This window comes from Colletotrichum aenigma (assembly GCF_013390185.1).
Source record: "Colletotrichum aenigma strain Cg56 chromosome Unknown KSG_Cg56_contig05, whole genome shotgun sequence".
Taxonomy (NCBI): domain Eukaryota; kingdom Fungi; phylum Ascomycota; class Sordariomycetes; order Glomerellales; family Glomerellaceae; genus Colletotrichum; species Colletotrichum aenigma.
In genome coordinates this window covers 1,951,480-1,969,685 of record NW_023500911.1, presented here as the reverse complement: position 1 = coordinate 1,969,685, position 18,206 = coordinate 1,951,480, and the positions used below count along the sequence as shown (strand labels likewise).

Here is an 18,206-nt window from a genome sequence, read left to right as displayed (position 1 = left end):
GCAATGGAATGCTGATAGCCAAGATAGGCAAGCTTGGGTTAGTGAAACCCGCCGTTATGGTTATCGTGAGAAATTCAGACAACGTGACTGCGGGCGGCGGCAATTGGCTTCCACGCTAAATCCCCGCGAACCTTCATCCCGACTTCAAGGGGAGCAACCCGTGTCCGCTAGTTCTGTCAAATGTCCCCTCGGAGAAAAGCGGCGTCTGCCGTCTATCGAAACGTTACGGGTTTGGGGTTCAATTAAGCTAAATTGTGATGGTTGTCCCAAGGGCCCAACTGCCCGCAGAATCCCACAGAATGACGGCGTTTCGAAGGCCGCGATCAAGGGTGACCCATCAAATCGCTCCCGAAAACAGCGAAAGTATTTACCCAAATCACGGCTCTTGGCAGGCACCCCCGCTCGACGATCCGACGCCATGTGAAATAAGCTCGGTCGAAACGCAAGTTGAGGTGACACTGATATGTGTCTCTTCCGGGCTCCTACGTCCGAGCTTAAACCCTTCATCGGCTGTTTTGAAACGCGCATCGCACCCTTCCGAAGATGATTAAGGTTCCTGGGGTGCTGCCTTTCATAAAAGTCCCCGCGGAGCCCCAGTGGCCTTCTTTGCCTTTTGGGTGAGATTGTTAAGGGGGTTGTAGATGTCGATGTAGCACGGGAAGAAGTCACGACGAAACCACAGATCCGCCAAGATGCACTGGCTTCAGACGCTTCTCTTGTTACCTTCGGCCGTCACTGCGACGTTGAATCTGCAGCAGTACCGCCCTGCAGCGGCGAAGAAACTGTTTCCGGAACCGGCGGGAGGCCAGCAGAACGTGGTGCAAAATGTCATTTCCAATTCTAAGGCGGCGAGGGAGCCGAAATTCCTCACTGATAAGACTCGAAGTAAACCTGCACAAATATGATAAGATCACCGTAGATACTGACGCATCGTACAGAGTTCGTCGTCAACGGCACCAAGATCCCCGAGGTGGACTGGGATGTCGGCGAGTCCTACGCAGGATTGATTCCGATTCACGCCAATAATGACACGAGCGAGAAGTTGTACTTTTGGTTCTTTCCGTCTGAGAATCAAGAGACCGAGAAGGAGATCGTAATCTGGCTCACTGGTGGTGTAGGTCAGGATATTCGCGGGAAATTCAGTGGTGCTGACTCTGCTGTCACAGCCCGGCTGCTCTTCGACTGGCGAGCTTCTCTCGGAAAATGGTCCTATGCTCTGGCAGCCAGGAATGTTCAGGCCTATCAGGAACAAATGGAGCTGGCATCGCATCACGAACGTGGTCTGGATCGACCAACCTGTTGGTGCTGGATTCTCAACGGGCACACCCACAGCAAAGGACGAGTTCGACGTCTCACGCCAGTTCCTCAGCTGGTGGCGCAACTTCATCGACACATTTGACTTGAAGGGATTCAAGATCTACGTCACAGGATCTTCATACAGTGGCATGTACTGCCCGTACATTGCCAGCGCCATGATCGACTCCAACGACAAGGACTACTTCAACGTTGGCGGCATGCAGATCTTCGACGGGACGTACTCAGTTGACAGCATCGGAGAGGAGATTCCCGCTCTCGCCTTTACAGACCGTTGGGAGCACGTGTTCGCCTTCAACGATACCTTCCGCAAGACATTGAGGGACGTCAACGACAAATGTGGCTATGCCGACTACATGCGCAAGTACCTCGTCTTCCCTCCCTCCGGTCTACAGCCCGCTGTACCTCCGGGCGTGGACGGTAACGGAGAAGTCAAGACGGAGTGCGACATTTGGACAATGATCGGGGAAGCTGCGGAGCAGACAAACCCTTGCTTCAGTGTGTACACAATCACGGATGGGTGCCCACTGAAGTATGACCCGCTCGGCTTCAGTGATGGTGCGAACTACCGACCCAGGGGCTCCGGACAACCCTACTTCAACCGCGATGATGTCAAGAAAGCTATCAACGCGCCAATGGACAAGGAGTGGAAGTTCTGCACTGATGTTCCAGTGTTCCAGAATAGCACGGACAACTCAATCTTGGATGGGCCTGGAAGCCAGCCTGTCCTTCCCAACGTCATTGACAAAACCCGCAACGTCATCCTCGCCCATGGCACCAGGGACTATGTTCTCATTGATGACGGCACGTTGTTGACGATTCAGAACCTCACGTGGGGTGGGCAGATGGGATTCCAGATGAAGCCGACAGCCCCGCTCTACGTCCCTTACCACTCCAACGACAACCCGGAGAACATTGCTGGGGCTGGTGTCATGGGTACGGTACACTCGGAGCGAGGACTGACATACATCGCTGTTTCCCAGGCGGGTCATTTTGTCGCCGCGGACATGCCCTCAGTCGCATTCCGAAGCGTTGAGGTGTTGGTTGGCAGGAGAGACGGGTTCGAGTCGACGACTCCGCTGACCGTTGACCAAAACGCGTCCATGCCCGTTGGCGACGTTGGAAACGGAACCGTCATCATGTTCCCGCAGTCAATGGAGCCTGGAAGAGGGGTCTTGTCCAACCAACCGGTGCCGAAAAACAGCAGCAGTTTTGCAACGGGCCCAGGAAGTGGGCAAGCGGTATTTGCCTTTGGGTTTGCGGCTTTCGTGACGTTCATGCTTGGCATCTAGTATGAGGCCATCGGCTAGACTCTTGAGTACGGTTACTGAAAAGAAGGGACGGACTATTATCCAAGGTGGGAGACTCGCTATCCCAAAGGGCGTGTATAGTCAATGATCCCGCATGATGGGATCGAAATATAATGATATACGCGCATAACACCCTCATTTTGTATCCTTGAGACACGCGTGTTGAGTGTTCCCTGAAGTCCTTCAGCTAAATATGGTGAAACACATCGCTCAACACTGGCCATAGGTCCCCCACTAACCTGACTTACGGCCTCTATCAAATACAGCTGTTATTTATTTAATACAGAAGACCAGTCGTTCTTAGCTGCCCAGTCTCGCCAACTAGTCAACTGGCAGTCGATGCCCGCCTAAAGAGTGTTAGCCACAAGAATGGATCACTAATGTAGAATCTGATAGATCTCACCTTTCTAATATCAGCGGCCGTCAACAGGTCCATGCCGCCATCGTATCCAGGGTCCGAGGAATACGAGAACATGTACGCAACTTCGATGCCGGTATCGCGCTCTCCTGTGGCCCCAATCATCTCCTCAGGGGTGACCTGCTTGTAAGTTGCCGTCTTTCCCGTCACCTGAGCCCATGTTTCAAGAAACTCGGGCCAAGTGCAGGTTGATCCCTCAGCCATGTAGGCTTTGCCGGGTGGCATTTGAGAGATGGCGTACGTGAAGTTGCCCATATCTCCGGATGGGTCGAAGTGAGGCACGGGCTTCTCCGGGGAAGTGGTGAATGCCATTGTGAACGTGCCGTCAGGGTTCTGAGGAGGCATTAGCAGGAAACTCAGATAATAATAGCCACGCAAGAGTGGCTCACCTTTCCGAAGTAGGAGTTTGGCAGGATATTGTAACTTGTGAAGAAGTAACCCGTGTGGATGCACGACATCTTTGCAGCCAGACTGGGATACTTCCCGTTCACGTAGCCAGGGAAGATGTCGGCCTTTGCATCGAAATGGTACAGCTCCTTGAACTTCCCACCGCTACACTTCTCTGCGTGACTCAGCGTCGACACCAAGAAGCCGTTCTCATCGAGTGTGTCCACCGTTGCCGCCGCGGCATCAGCAATGTTCCGTCCCTGACGATACTCAACATCATACGCGTACTTGCGGCACGAGATGCCAAGCTGCTGGGCCTTTGCGCGACAGTCCGGCCGGAAAAAGGGTTCCCAGTAGTTCGTCACACTGAAGATGACGTTGGCGTCACGGAAGGCCTCCTTCAGTGAGTCTACATCTTCCAGATCCGCCTGCACAACCTCCACACCGAGGGATGCTAGCGCCGTGGCGGCGGGAGAGGAGACATTGCGGGTGAGCCCTCGGACGCGGTACCCCGCGGCGAGGAAGCGGCGAGCGACGGAGCCACCTTGGTTTCCAGTGGCGCCGACGACGGCGATGAGCTTCTCGGGCATTGTCTGCAGTGCGACCCCGTCGATAGGTCCGTGATGGTGGGAGGTAGAGTTGTGAGGCGGTGAGAGGTGGGGTCCAAGAGTTCGAGAAGCTCGAGCGAATCGTGGGCTGATCTGGCGGACTGGGATGGGGTCGGAATGAGAAGGTTCAGGAACTGAATTTGGGCAACGACTTTCTTATTTGCCGCTATTTTTGAACCTGATGGAAAGGTGTGAACGAAGTGTTCGCGCTGGCGAATGAAGAGTTCTTCAGCTTCTGGAGAAAGTTCGTGGAAGCCCCTCCATTGCGGTCCCGTCCCCGCCGCTTCACGACATGCTCAAGGCCTAGACGCCGCCTCCGTCGGAAACACTAATTGCTAGTGTGGACGGTATCAGTGGCGCCCAAGGGAGAAAAAACGCTGGAATGTGATACGAGTGGATCTCGTCATACCATCTGCCCATCGATGCAGAGACGCATCGGGAGCGGATCCCTATGTGGGTTTAGCATGTTGACACTAAAATGCCGAAGTACGGGGGCGGCACAAACGCCAATCCGTACGCGGAATAGGGTATGATTTCTGCTGCCTCGCTTAAAGGTTATCTGTATCTTATTGCAAGTCCGAGATGAGGGTGCCTCTTTAGAAGATTTCGAGTGGCGTGGAACATTAGGTCTGAAGACAATTCAGTACCAAGGATAGGAAATCATGAGACGTGCTAAAAGAATGTGATTGGTTCAAAATCTGAGTAAGTATGTGTGCTGCCACATACGTAATGAAGTTCAATAAAGATAGACTGGGTAAACCTCGCAAGCTTGTCATAATAGCATCAAATGAGCGTCAGAAATTCCAGAACAGCATGTAGAAAGTCTCCGCGACCGACGGCAATGACTTAAGTTCAAGGCGACTTTCCTTCCTTCAATCCTTCCTTCAATGTAATAACTAAATACTTTATTAGCATCCATAGTTCAGCAGACAAACAGGTGCGGAAGCACTCACTCCACCCGTTGGAAATGGTCCTTCGTTTCTTGTCATGGTCCCATGAAGCATGGAGTTGCTGGATTTCACACAGCTTCATCGAATTTTCGGCGTTGTTGCGAACGGAACCCTCGCTGTCAGATTTGTCAATAGCACGAGGCTTGTCGGTGGGTCTGTTTGAGACGCAAACCCTCCCATTACAAATAGATCTCGGGTTTCGACTGGGAGGCAGCCACTTGCGTTCCAAGAGATCTGGAAAAACAGGTTAGTAACATCTCGGAGAATCGATAGCAAAACCTTGAAATCCGTACCTTCAGCCCGTTTCTCATCTTGCAATAGGCTTCTTGTTGCTTCGTCTACCAGTATGCCCGCTGAGTTGTCTGGGGCTGGGTCTATCTCAGTGGACCTAGCTCCTTGCTCTTTGTAGTTGTACGCAACGCTGTACTCTGGCCTGGTCAAATGGTTTGCTTGTCTGGCTCCGAGGTCGGAAGTGGACTGCTCGACTTTTGAAAAATCCAACGGCGCCTCTGAAAGCTGAGAAGATGGCCAAGGAGGAGGTCTCACGGGGTAATGCAGGTCTCGAGAATCGACCTTAAATGCAGCAACGACGTGTCCGGTGTTAATTGCAGCAGCCTGGACACTGGTCGACCAAAAATGAAGGAGATGAGATGGATGATAAGAAAAGGCTTCATGTTTGTTACGAACGATCAGTTAGCTGGCTCGTGAAGGTGGTATCGAAGCTAAAAACAGGACTTGAGATGGCTTCGGATATTTGTTGGTGAGGATGAAAACTGTCAGTGAGAAGAAATCACACTCCATTTTTATATTCACAAATCTTGCAGGTGGGTGTTGTCTCCTGAGAAGGCCCAAGTCATTTAAGCTCCACCATGTTTGCCAGACTATTCAGCGACTGCTCTAACGTCCCACACCGGTTCGGATTTCACCTAGTTGGTGAACTTAAGGCTCCTCGGCGAATCCGGGATTCCAGGAATGGGTGGTCAGAATTCCTGAGGGCGATGTGTGCTACGTTTGAAGAGATAAACTAGATACAAAGGAGAATCACACCAATTCAATGTAAGCGGTGATCGAGTACCATCACGAAACAGGTGTTCACTAGCCTAGTGTTGCTGTGATTATGATGCCGCACAGACTTTCGATTCCACTATGGCGTGGCGCAGTCTTCAAAATCCATCATGAAAGTCACATCCATAGAGACGATAGCGACCAAGGCATGCGGCACGTATATCTACTTGGTTGTGTTGCCTGGAAGCAAACAGCCCCTGGGCTGCACCGTGTGACGATGCTGGGGCGCAGTCACAAAATTCACCATCAAAAACACAGCTTTGCTTAAAAAAGAAAGCAGAAGTCACAACTCAAGCAGCACAATTACGATGCTGTCCCCGCATGCGTACTCTTATATCTTCTTATAACTCGTTAGTGTTCTCAGCGCTAGCAACACAGGCGAGCCCCTGCAGGATTACGCTCACGATTTTGCAAATCATCAGTCGATACCGTCAAACAGACAGAGAACAAGACCTCATGCCCAGCTCCCGCTTGAGAACGTAATCACACCCTCAAATTTACAAGCTGAGGTTTGGAGACAGGCCGCAAGACTCAGGCCATCACAACCTCCAGGAATCAAGTCAATGATAATTATTCTTAATAGCAACAATCATGCCACATGTAGTCTCCTTTCAGGTGATGCATGTTTCACTCATTACGGGAAGCAAGACGCCCATTTTTGCACACACGCTGTCAGCTGAACGTATCCAGTGTCTGCAGACGCAGCCAAGACACCAACAAGCAATTAATCCCTCGATGGGTACCTAGGTAAGAGGGGTGAGAGTGACACAGGAAACAGGCAAGTGCGTGAGAGCTAGAAAATAGAAATCAGGCTGTGATGAAGACGGCAAAGTTTCTGGTGGTTGCCTAGTTCATGTTTTGCTACGGCATTAGCCGAAGCGATAGATCTTGTGTGTTTCGCCCAATGACATGGAAGGCGCTTTGTGATGAACAAGCAGCTGGAGACACAACTGAAAATTGCGCAGTCTTTTGTAAGATCCTGTTTTCACTTTCCAAAAGCTGCAATTGCCAAGTAAATGAGACAACTACGCCTAGAAGGGTGGCTGTACAGCCTAAGTCTGGCATAAGTTAGCAACACTGTGTTTGGAGGGTGTGAAGACTGGTGAACTTGGGTGATAGAGAGCGAGTGATTGTTTATTTTTCGCCTAGGCCTTGAAGAGAGCTCCCACAGTCCGATTTACGAGGGTCAAGATTTTCACCAGCAGGAATGATTCCGTAGTTGACTAATCGGTCGGAAGAAAACCCTGACAGGTTGAAGAGAACGCTATGGATCAAGGTAGTCTAGAGGGAGACCGTTCCCTGTCTTCAAAAAGAAGGATCCAACCACGAGGCTCTTGAAAGGTTTCAGCTCAGCCATTGACGGATTTGATGCAGCAAACGAGTGTATTTAATCATGATGTGGCCTTTCATGTATGCCATCGTACATGGTAAATGCGGCCAGAAGCTTAAGGTGTCGGCCATTTCGTGGTTGCAAAGTGAGTGGCAAAAGAATTCAAGAAAGAAATGCCCCAGTTCAATACCATACGATATAACTCTCGCGTTCCACCTCCCAGACTGACTCTCACCGAACTTTCCAGGAACTCCGTCATTTCCAAATTTCGCTGGTGGCTCTCAGAAGTCCTGCCGTTTCCTGAGATGTAGGCTCATGTCATCCTCCGACCACGACCGCGACCACGACTGCGGCCGCGGATGCCGCAAGCCTCCACATCTGAATCAGCCTTCTGAACAGTTGAATCTAAAGAAGTCAGTATTGTGACCTTCTCAAATATTACCATGCCACTTGCAATAATCCACCTGCCTGTCTTCGGATCGTTGGGAGATCTTCCAGGAATCTTCTCCCTCCGTATCCATGTCGCTGTTCAGGTTTTGTCGCTTCTTGATAGACGGATAGTAGAACTTAGCACCTAAAGACGTGCCTTCAGCATGAGTTAAACATCCTGGGTAGAATTGTAGGACTAACCAGGGACATCTCTCTCGGCATACTTAAACCTCCATCGCTTCTCATTGCCAGACTCGCCAGACCTTTGATCAATCTTGCTATTGACTTATGAGTCGGTGGAAGCTTCAATCGGAGCTCCACCTTCACTCTGCGCTCGAGCAGCCTTGACACAAATGGCCAACGCAACAGCGAAAAGGACTTGGATGATGCTTGTGATCTTCGTCTTAAACGTATCTCAGGCTAAGGGAGTGAGAAGGAGTTTTAGTTAAATCTAGGATGAGATGGAAAGTAAGAGATCAGAGGCATAGAAGGGAATCAATGGGTATTTATCATCCATAAGTATCTACGGTTGAAAATTATTGCCACACTGAGGTTTACTATGTTCGTTAAGAACTGTGGCTATGCCGGTACAAGTAATAGTGCACATCGGAACCATCGCATCACGCCCAGCCTGCAGCTGGTCACTTCACAGCTTTTCTTTTTTCTAGCAAGGTTTAGCGAGTATGATGGATGCCACCCACACATCTGTCTGACCATGTGCATCAATTCAAACACACCCTGTTGTACGTAAGGCTGGCAGTAATCTTGATGCTCATTAGCTTTTATGCTGTACGCCTTCGCAATATGTTGTAGCGGCCACTATGCTTTTGGACCTTTCCAAGATTAGAAAGCGAAAGTTTTCATGTCACCATCTCGTATGCTGAATAACGGACGCAATCCTCGGAAATTCACGGAAACAGCTTGACCATACACACCAAACTCCTATAAAATCAAGCAGCATACGCAGAAGAGACATTCTGGCCGCCAGTGTGAATGAACAGAACATTGACTGTCGCACCCGGTTGATGGCCAACTTTGGAAGCGTCGCTCTGAAGCTCGCCACTGTTGACCCAGTGAATCAGCCCTTTGGCAGCCTTTCCAGAGTACACAGGATCCATCAAGATTCCTTCGCGGCAAGCCAAAGTCTTCAAAGTCTTTCGGGTTTCTTCATCCAGCACACCGTATCCGGAACCAGCGAAACGATGGTCAAGGCGGATGTCCTCAGCCGCGATGTCGCGTTCCGGATCCAGCCCAACCAACTTGCCGGCATTCCTGGCAATCTGCAACACCACTTCCTCCTGGCCTGTTATGGGCGCCACCATGACTCCAATCAGCTGTCTTTCGGGCACAGATGGCTTGTCGGGCAGCGACGATTCAAGGAGTTTAAACCCAGCGACCAACCCGGCAAGTGTACTCCCACTTCCGCACGCGACGAAGATGTAATCATAACGACCAGTGCCTTCGAGTTTGAGGGTCTTTTCTTGCTCTTGTATCTCCAACGCGCAGTTGGTATACCCGAGTCCGCCCAGGGGGTGTTGGCTAGAGCCCATCGGTATCCAGTAAGGCACCTTGCCTTCAGCCTTGAGCGCCTGTTGAACCGCAATTTTATCGTGAGGATCACGCTTAATATGAACATTTGCCCCAAGGAGATCGAACACTGGCACATTCCCTGTCGATCTGAAGATTGTCTGGTTTTCGGCAGTTTTCAGGCCGCCGGCTTCTTCGTTCAGCAGAAGCACGCACTCGAGGCCGAGCTTTGCTGCCACAACAGCAGTCTGGGCTGCATGATTACTCTGCAGGCCACCTTCGGTGACGATAGTGGTGACGCCAGGCTTCGCGAGGATATCCGGGATGATGTATTCCAGCTTGCGATACTTGTTACCGCAGCACAGCATAGGCGACGACTGATCGTCGCGCTTGATCCATGTCTGGATCGAGATCTTGTCATTGGATCCTGCCGTGGCTGACAGCGAAGAGAGTTGATGAATCGGCGACGGGGTGTCGTACCGTAGCCTGTAGCTAGGGAAATCCGATAGAGAAAATGGTTGCTCTGGCATGTTGTGAAAGCGACTGAGTATCGTTAGAATCGATGGCAGGGTGGACAGACTAAGTGCGCCGAAATTGATGTCTCCATTCTTGCATGGGATCTAGCTAGTTAAATTGCGCTCTGAGCCCCCGCTCCATCGACAGGAAGGGCGTGTGGGATGGGGGTCAGCGAGCTTGCTGACGTGGGGTATCTAGTACTTCCGATGTTGCGAATATTACCCCATTACCATTGGATGCCTTCCGTGACATGCTGCATGTCTAGTCATCCGTCAAAAATCTGTGAATTTGTAGCTTTCACGAGATGCTCAAGGCTTCGCTGGCACACATTCAGTGCACAGTGCGATGATTTTTGGGCTTGACCTTGCCTTCTTGGGTAAGCTCTCCCGCTAATAGCAGCTCCGGTGCGGTTGGCGCGTCTGAAGCTTGAACTTGGTCCCCTTCATGACCGGGTAGATATCATCTAGTCTCATGGGCCATGGTCGAACAGATACGGATGGCGCCTAACGAGTTCCCAGATAATTGACACGTGGATGTCCAAGAGCCTAAGGTTCACTAGCCGTTACGCAGATGCAAGCAGCGCCGAACCTTAGGTTGTAGTCTGAACAATCTGAAGTCCAGAGGAGACTGGAAGATTGAAGATGACATAATAAGGTCCAATCATTTCCGGTTTTCGATATGAGTCGAAATGTGTCAATTCGAGTTGGTATCACTGAAAAACAATCCCAGCCAGCTAGCTATATGCTCCGTAAAAACAACGCAATCAAGGACCTCTCCACGCGAAATGCTCCACAAGTGAAGAACAATAAATCTGGACTTTATGAGGATGGCTTGAAAGCCTTGGCCTGCGAAACAAAGCTTGCACGTCCTGTCGACTCATCGAAGATATTGTACCCAATGTCCGCAGCATTAGGTGGGGTGTACACTGTGCATCAACGGTCAGAAATCGTCACTGTCCTGGCCTCTGAAGGAAACTTACAGTGCAACGAAACCGCAACGTTCTGGGGATGCGGGTTGTGTACGCGATGAAGACCGATGTCGTCGGATATATAGGTCACTTGGTTCGCTTGATATGTCTTCTCACTCTTGACTTTGAGAGGTCCATTCTCTTTATCCGTGCTTGAAGGGGTATAATAGACCGTCTCAGTCAGTTCCCCGGCTAGGACCTTCATGATGCAGTGGGCGTTGGCATGGTCGTGAATTGGAGAACCGTTGAGAGGATTCCAAACCAACAGGAGCTGCCAAGTTCAGTAAGAAAAGGCATTGAAATTTACCAAGTTGTTTAAAACTTACTATATTTGCCTTGTGGTTAATGTTCTCGATTGCATTGCGGGTATAGTTCTTTCCCGGACAGTTATAATAGTATCGGGCCCAATCGTTGGGATTTGTCGCATATCTCTTGACGAGAGACATTAAGTAATCTTCATCGACATCTTCTGAACCAATGCCAGAGGAAGTTCCCAAATGTTCTTTGATGTCATTTACAAGGTCCTCAAGACTGTAAGTGGGTTCGGGGCTTGAGTGTGATAATTCCTGATCTCGCGGACCGGCCTGCATCAGAGGCAGTGGGGCGAATAGCGTGGAAGCGGACATGATGCTAGTAAGAACACCTAAGCTTCGGGATTGAATGTGTAGAGCTGCGTCCGGAAATGTTTTATTTGTCTTTCTGTTTGAAAAGAGTAGGATTGACTGACGAAAAAAATAAGTTGAAGTTTCAGATGAATACCTCTGAAGGATACAATAGCATTGATTTTGTTAAAGAGCTGCTGAGTCTACCTCTTATGTCGCGGTCGATTGTGTCTGTTGGTGGCCCATTCGCCGACCGCCAGTCAATCGCCGATCAACGACAGCCAAGTAATAAGCAGCATCATCCGGACCGCAATAACTAACAAGACCACCTGCACGAAAACGATTGTCAGATGATAAGACAACATTAAGCTTTGGTGTCATATAAATGGGACTTGAGCGTCCCATGATAAACCCCTTACATCACACAGCGAAGCAGCCGTTACCACGATCAAAGCCCGACCGCGCTCAACGTGGCCCGGCGATCCCCGAGGGACAGCATCAGCTTGGCTGACGCTACAGGGTCTTAGCCTGCGCGATAAGATTACTAGCCAATCACAGATGTCGAGTCATAACCTGGATGGACCCTATGAGCAGTCAATCGGCGACTCAGCCGACGTCCAGGAGAAAATGAGAAGTTCATCTGTACTCTTTTCCCTTTGTCAGGACGACGTCTAGCCATCGCCGACCGAGGTCAAGCTGAACGTGCGCATCTTTTGCTGAGACTTGTGCTTCTTGAAGTCTTTCTTTATCATGACCGTGCCTCCAGCAAGGAGCACCAGGCAGACAGGCCTGGCCGCTCTCGCTTGCACTGGATGCAGAAAGCAGCACCTGAAATGCGATGCGAAGAAGCCAGTGTGCTCGAGATGCATCCAGAATGGAGAGACTTGCTACTATGAGCCCTCTAGGAGAGGCGGACGAAGGAAACCTCGCCCACAATCAATTGCATCCGAGGGACAAGGCACCTTGATGTCCGGTGATCGTCAGATGCGGGATGGGTCGAGCATCGATGCAACTGTCGCGCCGACCTCAACATCTAGAGAAGCCTCAACATGTGTTTCCTTATCTGGCGATGGCTCCCCAACAACGACTGCTGTTACTGATAGTGCGGTGACGGAGAGAGGACATTTGCAGGCTCCAGCATCGGAACGCCGAAACATCGGATTTCATCCGGCCGCACCTAATTCAAGAGATGGGCCTCCTCCAGTCAATCCCGATGGTGATCTACTTTCATACCTCTCAGACATGACGACCGATCACTTATCGTGGTTTATGCCAACTCCGAGGGATACGTCCAATGGTACCCGCTCTCACACAGACACTTCACACCGGCCCTCTTCTGAAAGCGATCGATATCGCCGGCTCTACTACGAAAACTTCCATACTGCGCATCCAATTCTCGTACCAGCGTCAATGTACGCGTCTCGAGCTTACCCTCACTATCTGCACCTCGCTGTCGACTTTGCCGGTTCCCACTATTCCCAAACGACCCAGAGCGAAAACTTGAAAAGTGAAGTTGAAGCAGCGCTTGCTGCCAATACAGAACTATCGACCTGCGCAGTTCAGGCGCTATTGATCTACTCCATCGTTCTCTTCTCCCGAGACGAAATCGACGATGCTCACATTGCGTTTGGCCGGTGTGCTGAAATCGCCCTGGAAATTGGCATGAACCGTGCAGATTTTTCTTCCTCGAGGCACCCAGAGAACTCAGTCGAGGGCGAAAGCTTGAGGAGAACATGGTGGGAGCTCTTCGTCGCTGATGTTTTGATGGCAATCCCTCTGAAGACTATCTCCTTCCGGTGCAGTGCTGTCTCGCCGGAGGTCCCCTTACCATGCGAAGAGTCGTTATACACTGGAAACTGCGACCTCCCTGAACCACGCAAGGTTCTCGAGTTCAAGAGGAGGATCTTGCTCGAAGAAGATGTGGTGTTCTCTTCATTCAGCTACCGCATTGAAGCTGCCACCATCCTTGGCAGGGTGCTGGTTCTCAACCGCCTGAAAGATTACCACCGCGACCATTTGCAGGCTATCGAAAACGCGCTCGTCAGTTGGTCAAATCACCTGCCGATGGAGAAGATGGAAATCGTGGATCCATACGGAAACATGGATGAGATGATGTTCCAGGCGCATGTCATCATCGCTCATGCAAGTATGCTTCTCCACTTACCACGAAGCCGCTTCTACCCTCTGTTATCGAGCCCCCAAGACGACTTCATGCCGTACACGCATCTTCACTCTTCATCAGCGTCAACGCGGCTCGTACAAAGCATCAAGGCTATGAACGCTTCAAGACGGCTTTCGGACTACATCTCGTTATGTCCAAACATTCAGAAACACACGCCATTCATCATCCCGGCGCTGGCAATGGCTGGCCTCACTCAACTTGCCACGTCCAAAAACCACTCTGAAGAATGCTTCGACCACCACTACAACAGAGTGACATTGGTACTGGGCTGCTTGAAGAAGATGAAGCGGACGTGGCACCTGGCCGAGCCTGCGTACCACCGGGTGCGATCATGTGCCGCGAGGCTGATCTCGGACTTGATGGACAAGCTCAACTCTGAACCTCTGTCGAAGTCTGCGGTGTTGACACAGTCAACGCCGCGTGAGTCTGAAGAGAACAACAGCCCCACGGCGGAAGCCGTACCAGCGGTTGCGCAAGTTCAGCTAGTGCCCGAGCTAGACCCCAGTTTCATTGATCCTATTTGTTACAACTATTCTCTGTTCAGCTCTTTACCGGAATTTCAGGACGGGTAGCTATTGTTGAGGGCGCGTTACTCCCATGATGTTTTTGAGAATGATTGTATTTATAGCGTTACAGCGGTTCACGGTGTTTTAGGTGACGGACCTTGAACACGTCTATGAGCATGATTACCATGCTTTCACTAGTACTGTCGTAGAGTCAAGAATACTGAAAGAGGGCCGACCTTTGCGGTGTATACTGTGTATTACGACAGATGCCTTCTTGGCTTTCATTTGGAGGATGTAGTTTGCGGTTTTCATCTAACGGGGACATTTTCAAAAACAATGTGCACGCTTCTGAGGCTTGTAATGCAGGAACAAAGGAAAAGATAATAAGGTTGCTCAATCCCTCCTCCAAGACTTTTCACCGAGCCAACGAGTCAACTTGACAGCGTTTCCATCCACCAATGCATTGAAGACATCGCTTGCCCATAAGAGCGCGAGTGTGTTGACCAGGGTGCCGTAGAAGAACGCAAGCTTGTACGTACCCCAAGCTGATTGCGTTAGCTCTAATGCAGCGGTGTCGTTTCCGCTCTCTGTGAGTTCCTTAGCCTGGCTTTGAGCCAGCTGCAGCGCTGCAAACGCCGGAGACAGCCATCTCACACCGACCATGTGGTTTATGGCACCATGCCATAGATACAGAGAGTACGAGATGCGCCCTAGGTATTGGGCGAAGCTTGTGGTGAAAGGCCGCTGGAGAAGAGGTTCGGGCCTGGCTGCCTCGCGATCCGAAAACGTTGCTGCTGCGAATTCTTCCTTGTCTCCGTCATTGAGGGTGGCACTGGTTTGGTGCCAAGGCAGGCGGAAGTTGCAAAGCCTCGTGAGCGGAACTTGGAGATTAAAAGATACGGCCGGGGAGTACATCATGGCAAAGATGAACGCAATGGCGCCAACGGAGTTCCAGAAGAGCTGAGTCCGGTCTGCCGTAGCTTGATAGTAGGCAGGCACCCACTGGGAAAGTGCAATGAAACCCGGAGTCGATGAGCCGGAAAGCTCGGGGTAAGAGAAAAGATGCATGCCGAGGAAGAAGAGAGCCAAAGTGCCCGCGTGGCGAAAGACATGGCCAATCGTGGGATCAAAATTCGTAATGACCGTTTTTCTGTAGCCGAGGGTCTCATCTTCGGGTGTCTCTGACGGCGGGCTGCCGTTCGGAAGGATGATGGAGATCTCTGCAAGTAACAGACCTACACAAAAAAGAGCCTGGTCCCAGTCGCCGATGTGAACCAGCCAGAAGGCTGTGCCCGTAACGCCGACCATGTGAATCCACCGTTTTGCCCGAGCAAAGATAAGAAGAAGGAAGAATACGAGCAGCGAACCTTTGAACTCGACAGGGATTGTCCATAGATGCCCGTCATACTCGCTTCCTTTCATGTTCTCTCTGTTGACAATGGGTCGAAACGGGTTCATTAGATCGATCGTGCTCCAGAACCAGTGTTGCAGCTGCTGATCCATGGTCTCTCCTCTCGGCGGGACAGGTGCTCCCGACGGATCCCTCACATAGTCCCCCCCATAGACCAGCAGAGCGATGATGAAAGTCGAAGCAAAGATGGGAAGGTACAGTCGAAAAGGGCGGCGGAACGCGGATCCAGCTAGTGCACTCAGAGCCTGGTCCATCTTGCCGTTGTGGATCATCGCCAGGGTCTTGAGGGTGAGAACGAAGCCCGAGATGACGAAGAAGACAGTGACGCTAGCTCGTCCGGAGTGCAAAGCCCGGATGATAGGCAACTGCCAGAACATGTGATGAACATCGAAGCCGTATCCCCAGCGAAGGTCTGGGAACCAGAGGTAAGAATAATGGAAGATGTAAACGACAAAGGCTGCGACACCGCGGAGGCCATCGAGATATGCTGTTTGGCCAAGCCTTCGACGCCGAGGTTTGTTGCTCGGGGCCCTGGTGAAGTATATGAATGGGCTGACGACGAAAGCAGGAAGGAGAAGTGCAGAGAGCTCCAGGGCGGAAAGAAAGCGATCTTTCCATGTGAGGGTACCAGTGGAGTATTGATGCTTGTCAAGGAAAGATAAAACTGAGTCTTTCGCAGATCTTAGCAAAACGAAGGAGGCGTATTTATGATTTGTGTTGTCGCTGGTCTCGTCCACCGGCTCCGTTGATTGTGAAAATTGGCCATTGTGCTCCGCAATGAGAGAGTATTGTTCGTACGTGTCTTGTGGTGCGTGCGAGAATGGGTTTGAAAAGTGCATAATGAGGATTTATTAGAGTAAGAAATACAGATTCAACACCTGCTGGAGAGTAGGAGAAGTAACCTTAGCCAAAGCATGGAACATACAGTGATGTTCCCGGGATGTTATAGCCCATCGAGTGCGACTTGACGCCAAAAGACATAAACCCGCTTTTTCTCCAAATTCCATGTGGACAGGAACTGCTGCTGAGTGGCTTAAAAAAAAAAAAAAAAAGAGTTAGTGTTGTCTTCTAGTTACTGATTGACATTTTCCGCACCTTAGCAAAAGTGGCGTCAACTCGCACATCAATGCCACGGCGAAAGCGTGCAGCACGAAGTATACGTGCTAACATTGTCCATCCGTGGCGATGTGTCTCCCTTGATCACATCACGCCCACTCACAGCTGGCCCGCATTCGAATCAAGGAAAGAATGCGTGAGGAAGCAGCAAAGGAATCTCGGAAGGAATCTAGGAAGGGGCCTAGGAATTATGGTGGACCTGGTTTGCCACGCTGTGTCTCGCCATAAGCTTCTCCCTCCAGCGAGATCTCTACCGTGGCGCGAGTGAACCGTAGGCGGAGCGCAGGGAGCATATTTTAGTGCATCGCTTTCGAGTCTAGTACTTGGCCAGGAACGTGAAAGCATTCGTCGCTGCACTTCACCAAAAAAGCCCTGCATCACATGGAATGACCTGTGTTGGAGGAGTGCTTGCACTCTTCTCCATCCCTCGCTCGCAACCTCAGCAGCCGCCCTTCCACATGCCGCCTACCGCAATCCTTGCCCCCCTCTGCACTTCATACTTCAAGCTTACCAATTCCCATCAGTACTCCTTCGTTATCATTGATCAGCATGCGCCATTCCTTCACGATGAAACTGTTCAAGGTTGCTACTTTCTGTTCGAGCGCTATTTCCGACTTCAGACGGCTGCCAAATTCGCCTAACCACGCGTCGTAGTCAATCTTCAGTGATACCTGCCAATACAGAGTCGCCAACCGGTTTCTGCATTCGATGCTCTCAGCCTTGGTCCTCAACTGCCTACCGAATCCGTGACAATTGTCGGTCGCTTACAGCAACACTGCGCTCACACGACAGCCATTTAGCTCTTGGTTCTGCCTCGTTGTTCTCTTCGTTTCCTACTTTTTTCCTGTAGAAAAACCACGCATGGTGGATGCTGCTGGTCTTCAATATCCCGCAATGGTATTTTCGGGTGGGTGAGCCATACCGGGCGAGCTTTCCAGCCCTGTGATACTAAGGGAGGCTGGAACATATCTCTATATGAATCGTCGTCTCTTCCTCATTTGCAATGGAGATACAGGATCCCCATTGTCTCTCTCATTTTTTCGGCTCTTCCTCTTTGTCAACTGGGAAAAGGGGCGGGAAGTGGTAGCGGACGATGATAAAGGAATCGGTTCTTCGACGACACTCTTGTTGCAAAATAAACTCGGCAAAGATGCTACTAGTAGTAGAGTAGGGGCTCTCTGCGAAGGCGAACTTTTGAGAACCCGTGATGCGGGAGATCCCGGATATTGTCGATTATCATCATCTCCATGGTCAGCAACCTCTTCTGCCTGGGCAGCCTCGTCATTGCTAAAGTCCGGGGAGATGGGGACGCAGGCTCTTGATTTCGATGAAGGTCGTCTTGTCCTTGCTTCGGTGTCCGTATGCTCCGTGTCGTGCTCTTTCTCATCCTCCGACAGTCGAGTCCTGCCTATCAAACCACTTGCAATTTCGCGGCTCTGCTCTTTTCCCCTCTTATTTGACAAAGTTTTGGACGGGATGGATGATGCAGGTAGAGGTGACGGTAAGCTCTCTTGTACACGACCCAGGGGAAGTTGCGGTGTCGCAGCGTCGAGAATGGTCGGGTGATC

At 50.9% G+C, this 18,206-nt stretch overlaps 6 protein-coding genes across 6 annotated transcripts; 2 read left to right on the top strand and 4 right to left on the bottom strand.

Moving 5' to 3' along the window:
• Positions 1-692: 692 nt before the first annotated feature.
• CGCA056_v008208 (putative serine carboxypeptidase) lies at positions 693-2,606 on the top strand (the record flags this gene model as incomplete). The annotated part of the gene is made up of 3 exons (XM_037323456.1): positions 693-885; positions 939-1,114; positions 1,167-2,606. The coding sequence occupies 3 exons, from the start codon at positions 693-695 to the stop codon at positions 2,604-2,606; spliced, it is 1,809 nt and encodes a 602-aa protein (XP_037178181.1).
• A 287-nt stretch (positions 2,607-2,893) lies between these two features.
• Nmral1-2 (NmrA-like family domain-containing protein 1) lies at positions 2,894-4,019 on the bottom strand (the record flags this gene model as incomplete). Its single annotated transcript, XM_037323455.1, has 3 exons — positions 2,894-2,971; positions 3,028-3,375; positions 3,432-4,019. 3 exons carry the CDS (start codon positions 4,017-4,019, stop codon positions 2,894-2,896), a joined length of 1,014 nt encoding a protein of 337 aa, XP_037178184.1.
• Positions 4,020-8,761: 4,742 nt separating this feature from the next.
• Positions 8,762-9,868, bottom strand: acdS (1-aminocyclopropane-1-carboxylate deaminase; the record flags this gene model as incomplete). Its single annotated transcript, XM_037323454.1, has 1 exon — positions 8,762-9,868. One exon carries the CDS (start codon positions 9,866-9,868, stop codon positions 8,762-8,764), a length of 1,107 nt encoding a protein of 368 aa, XP_037178185.1.
• Positions 9,869-10,672: 804 nt separating this feature from the next.
• CDO1-1 (Cysteine dioxygenase) lies at positions 10,673-11,447 on the bottom strand (the record flags this gene model as incomplete). Its single annotated transcript, XM_037323453.1, has 3 exons — positions 10,673-10,779; positions 10,834-11,092; positions 11,148-11,447. 3 exons carry the CDS (start codon positions 11,445-11,447, stop codon positions 10,673-10,675), a joined length of 666 nt encoding a protein of 221 aa, XP_037178045.1.
• Positions 11,448-12,833: 1,386 nt separating this feature from the next.
• On the top strand, positions 12,834-14,177 carry CGCA056_v008204 (uncharacterized protein; the record flags this gene model as incomplete). Its single annotated transcript, XM_037323452.1, has 1 exon — positions 12,834-14,177. One exon carries the CDS (start codon positions 12,834-12,836, stop codon positions 14,175-14,177), a length of 1,344 nt encoding a protein of 447 aa, XP_037178183.1.
• A 327-nt stretch (positions 14,178-14,504) lies between these two features.
• CGCA056_v008203 (uncharacterized protein) lies at positions 14,505-16,361 on the bottom strand (the record flags this gene model as incomplete). Its single annotated transcript, XM_037323451.1, has 1 exon — positions 14,505-16,361. One exon carries the CDS (start codon positions 16,359-16,361, stop codon positions 14,505-14,507), a length of 1,857 nt encoding a protein of 618 aa, XP_037178182.1.
• Positions 16,362-18,206: the final 1,845 nt, after the last annotated feature.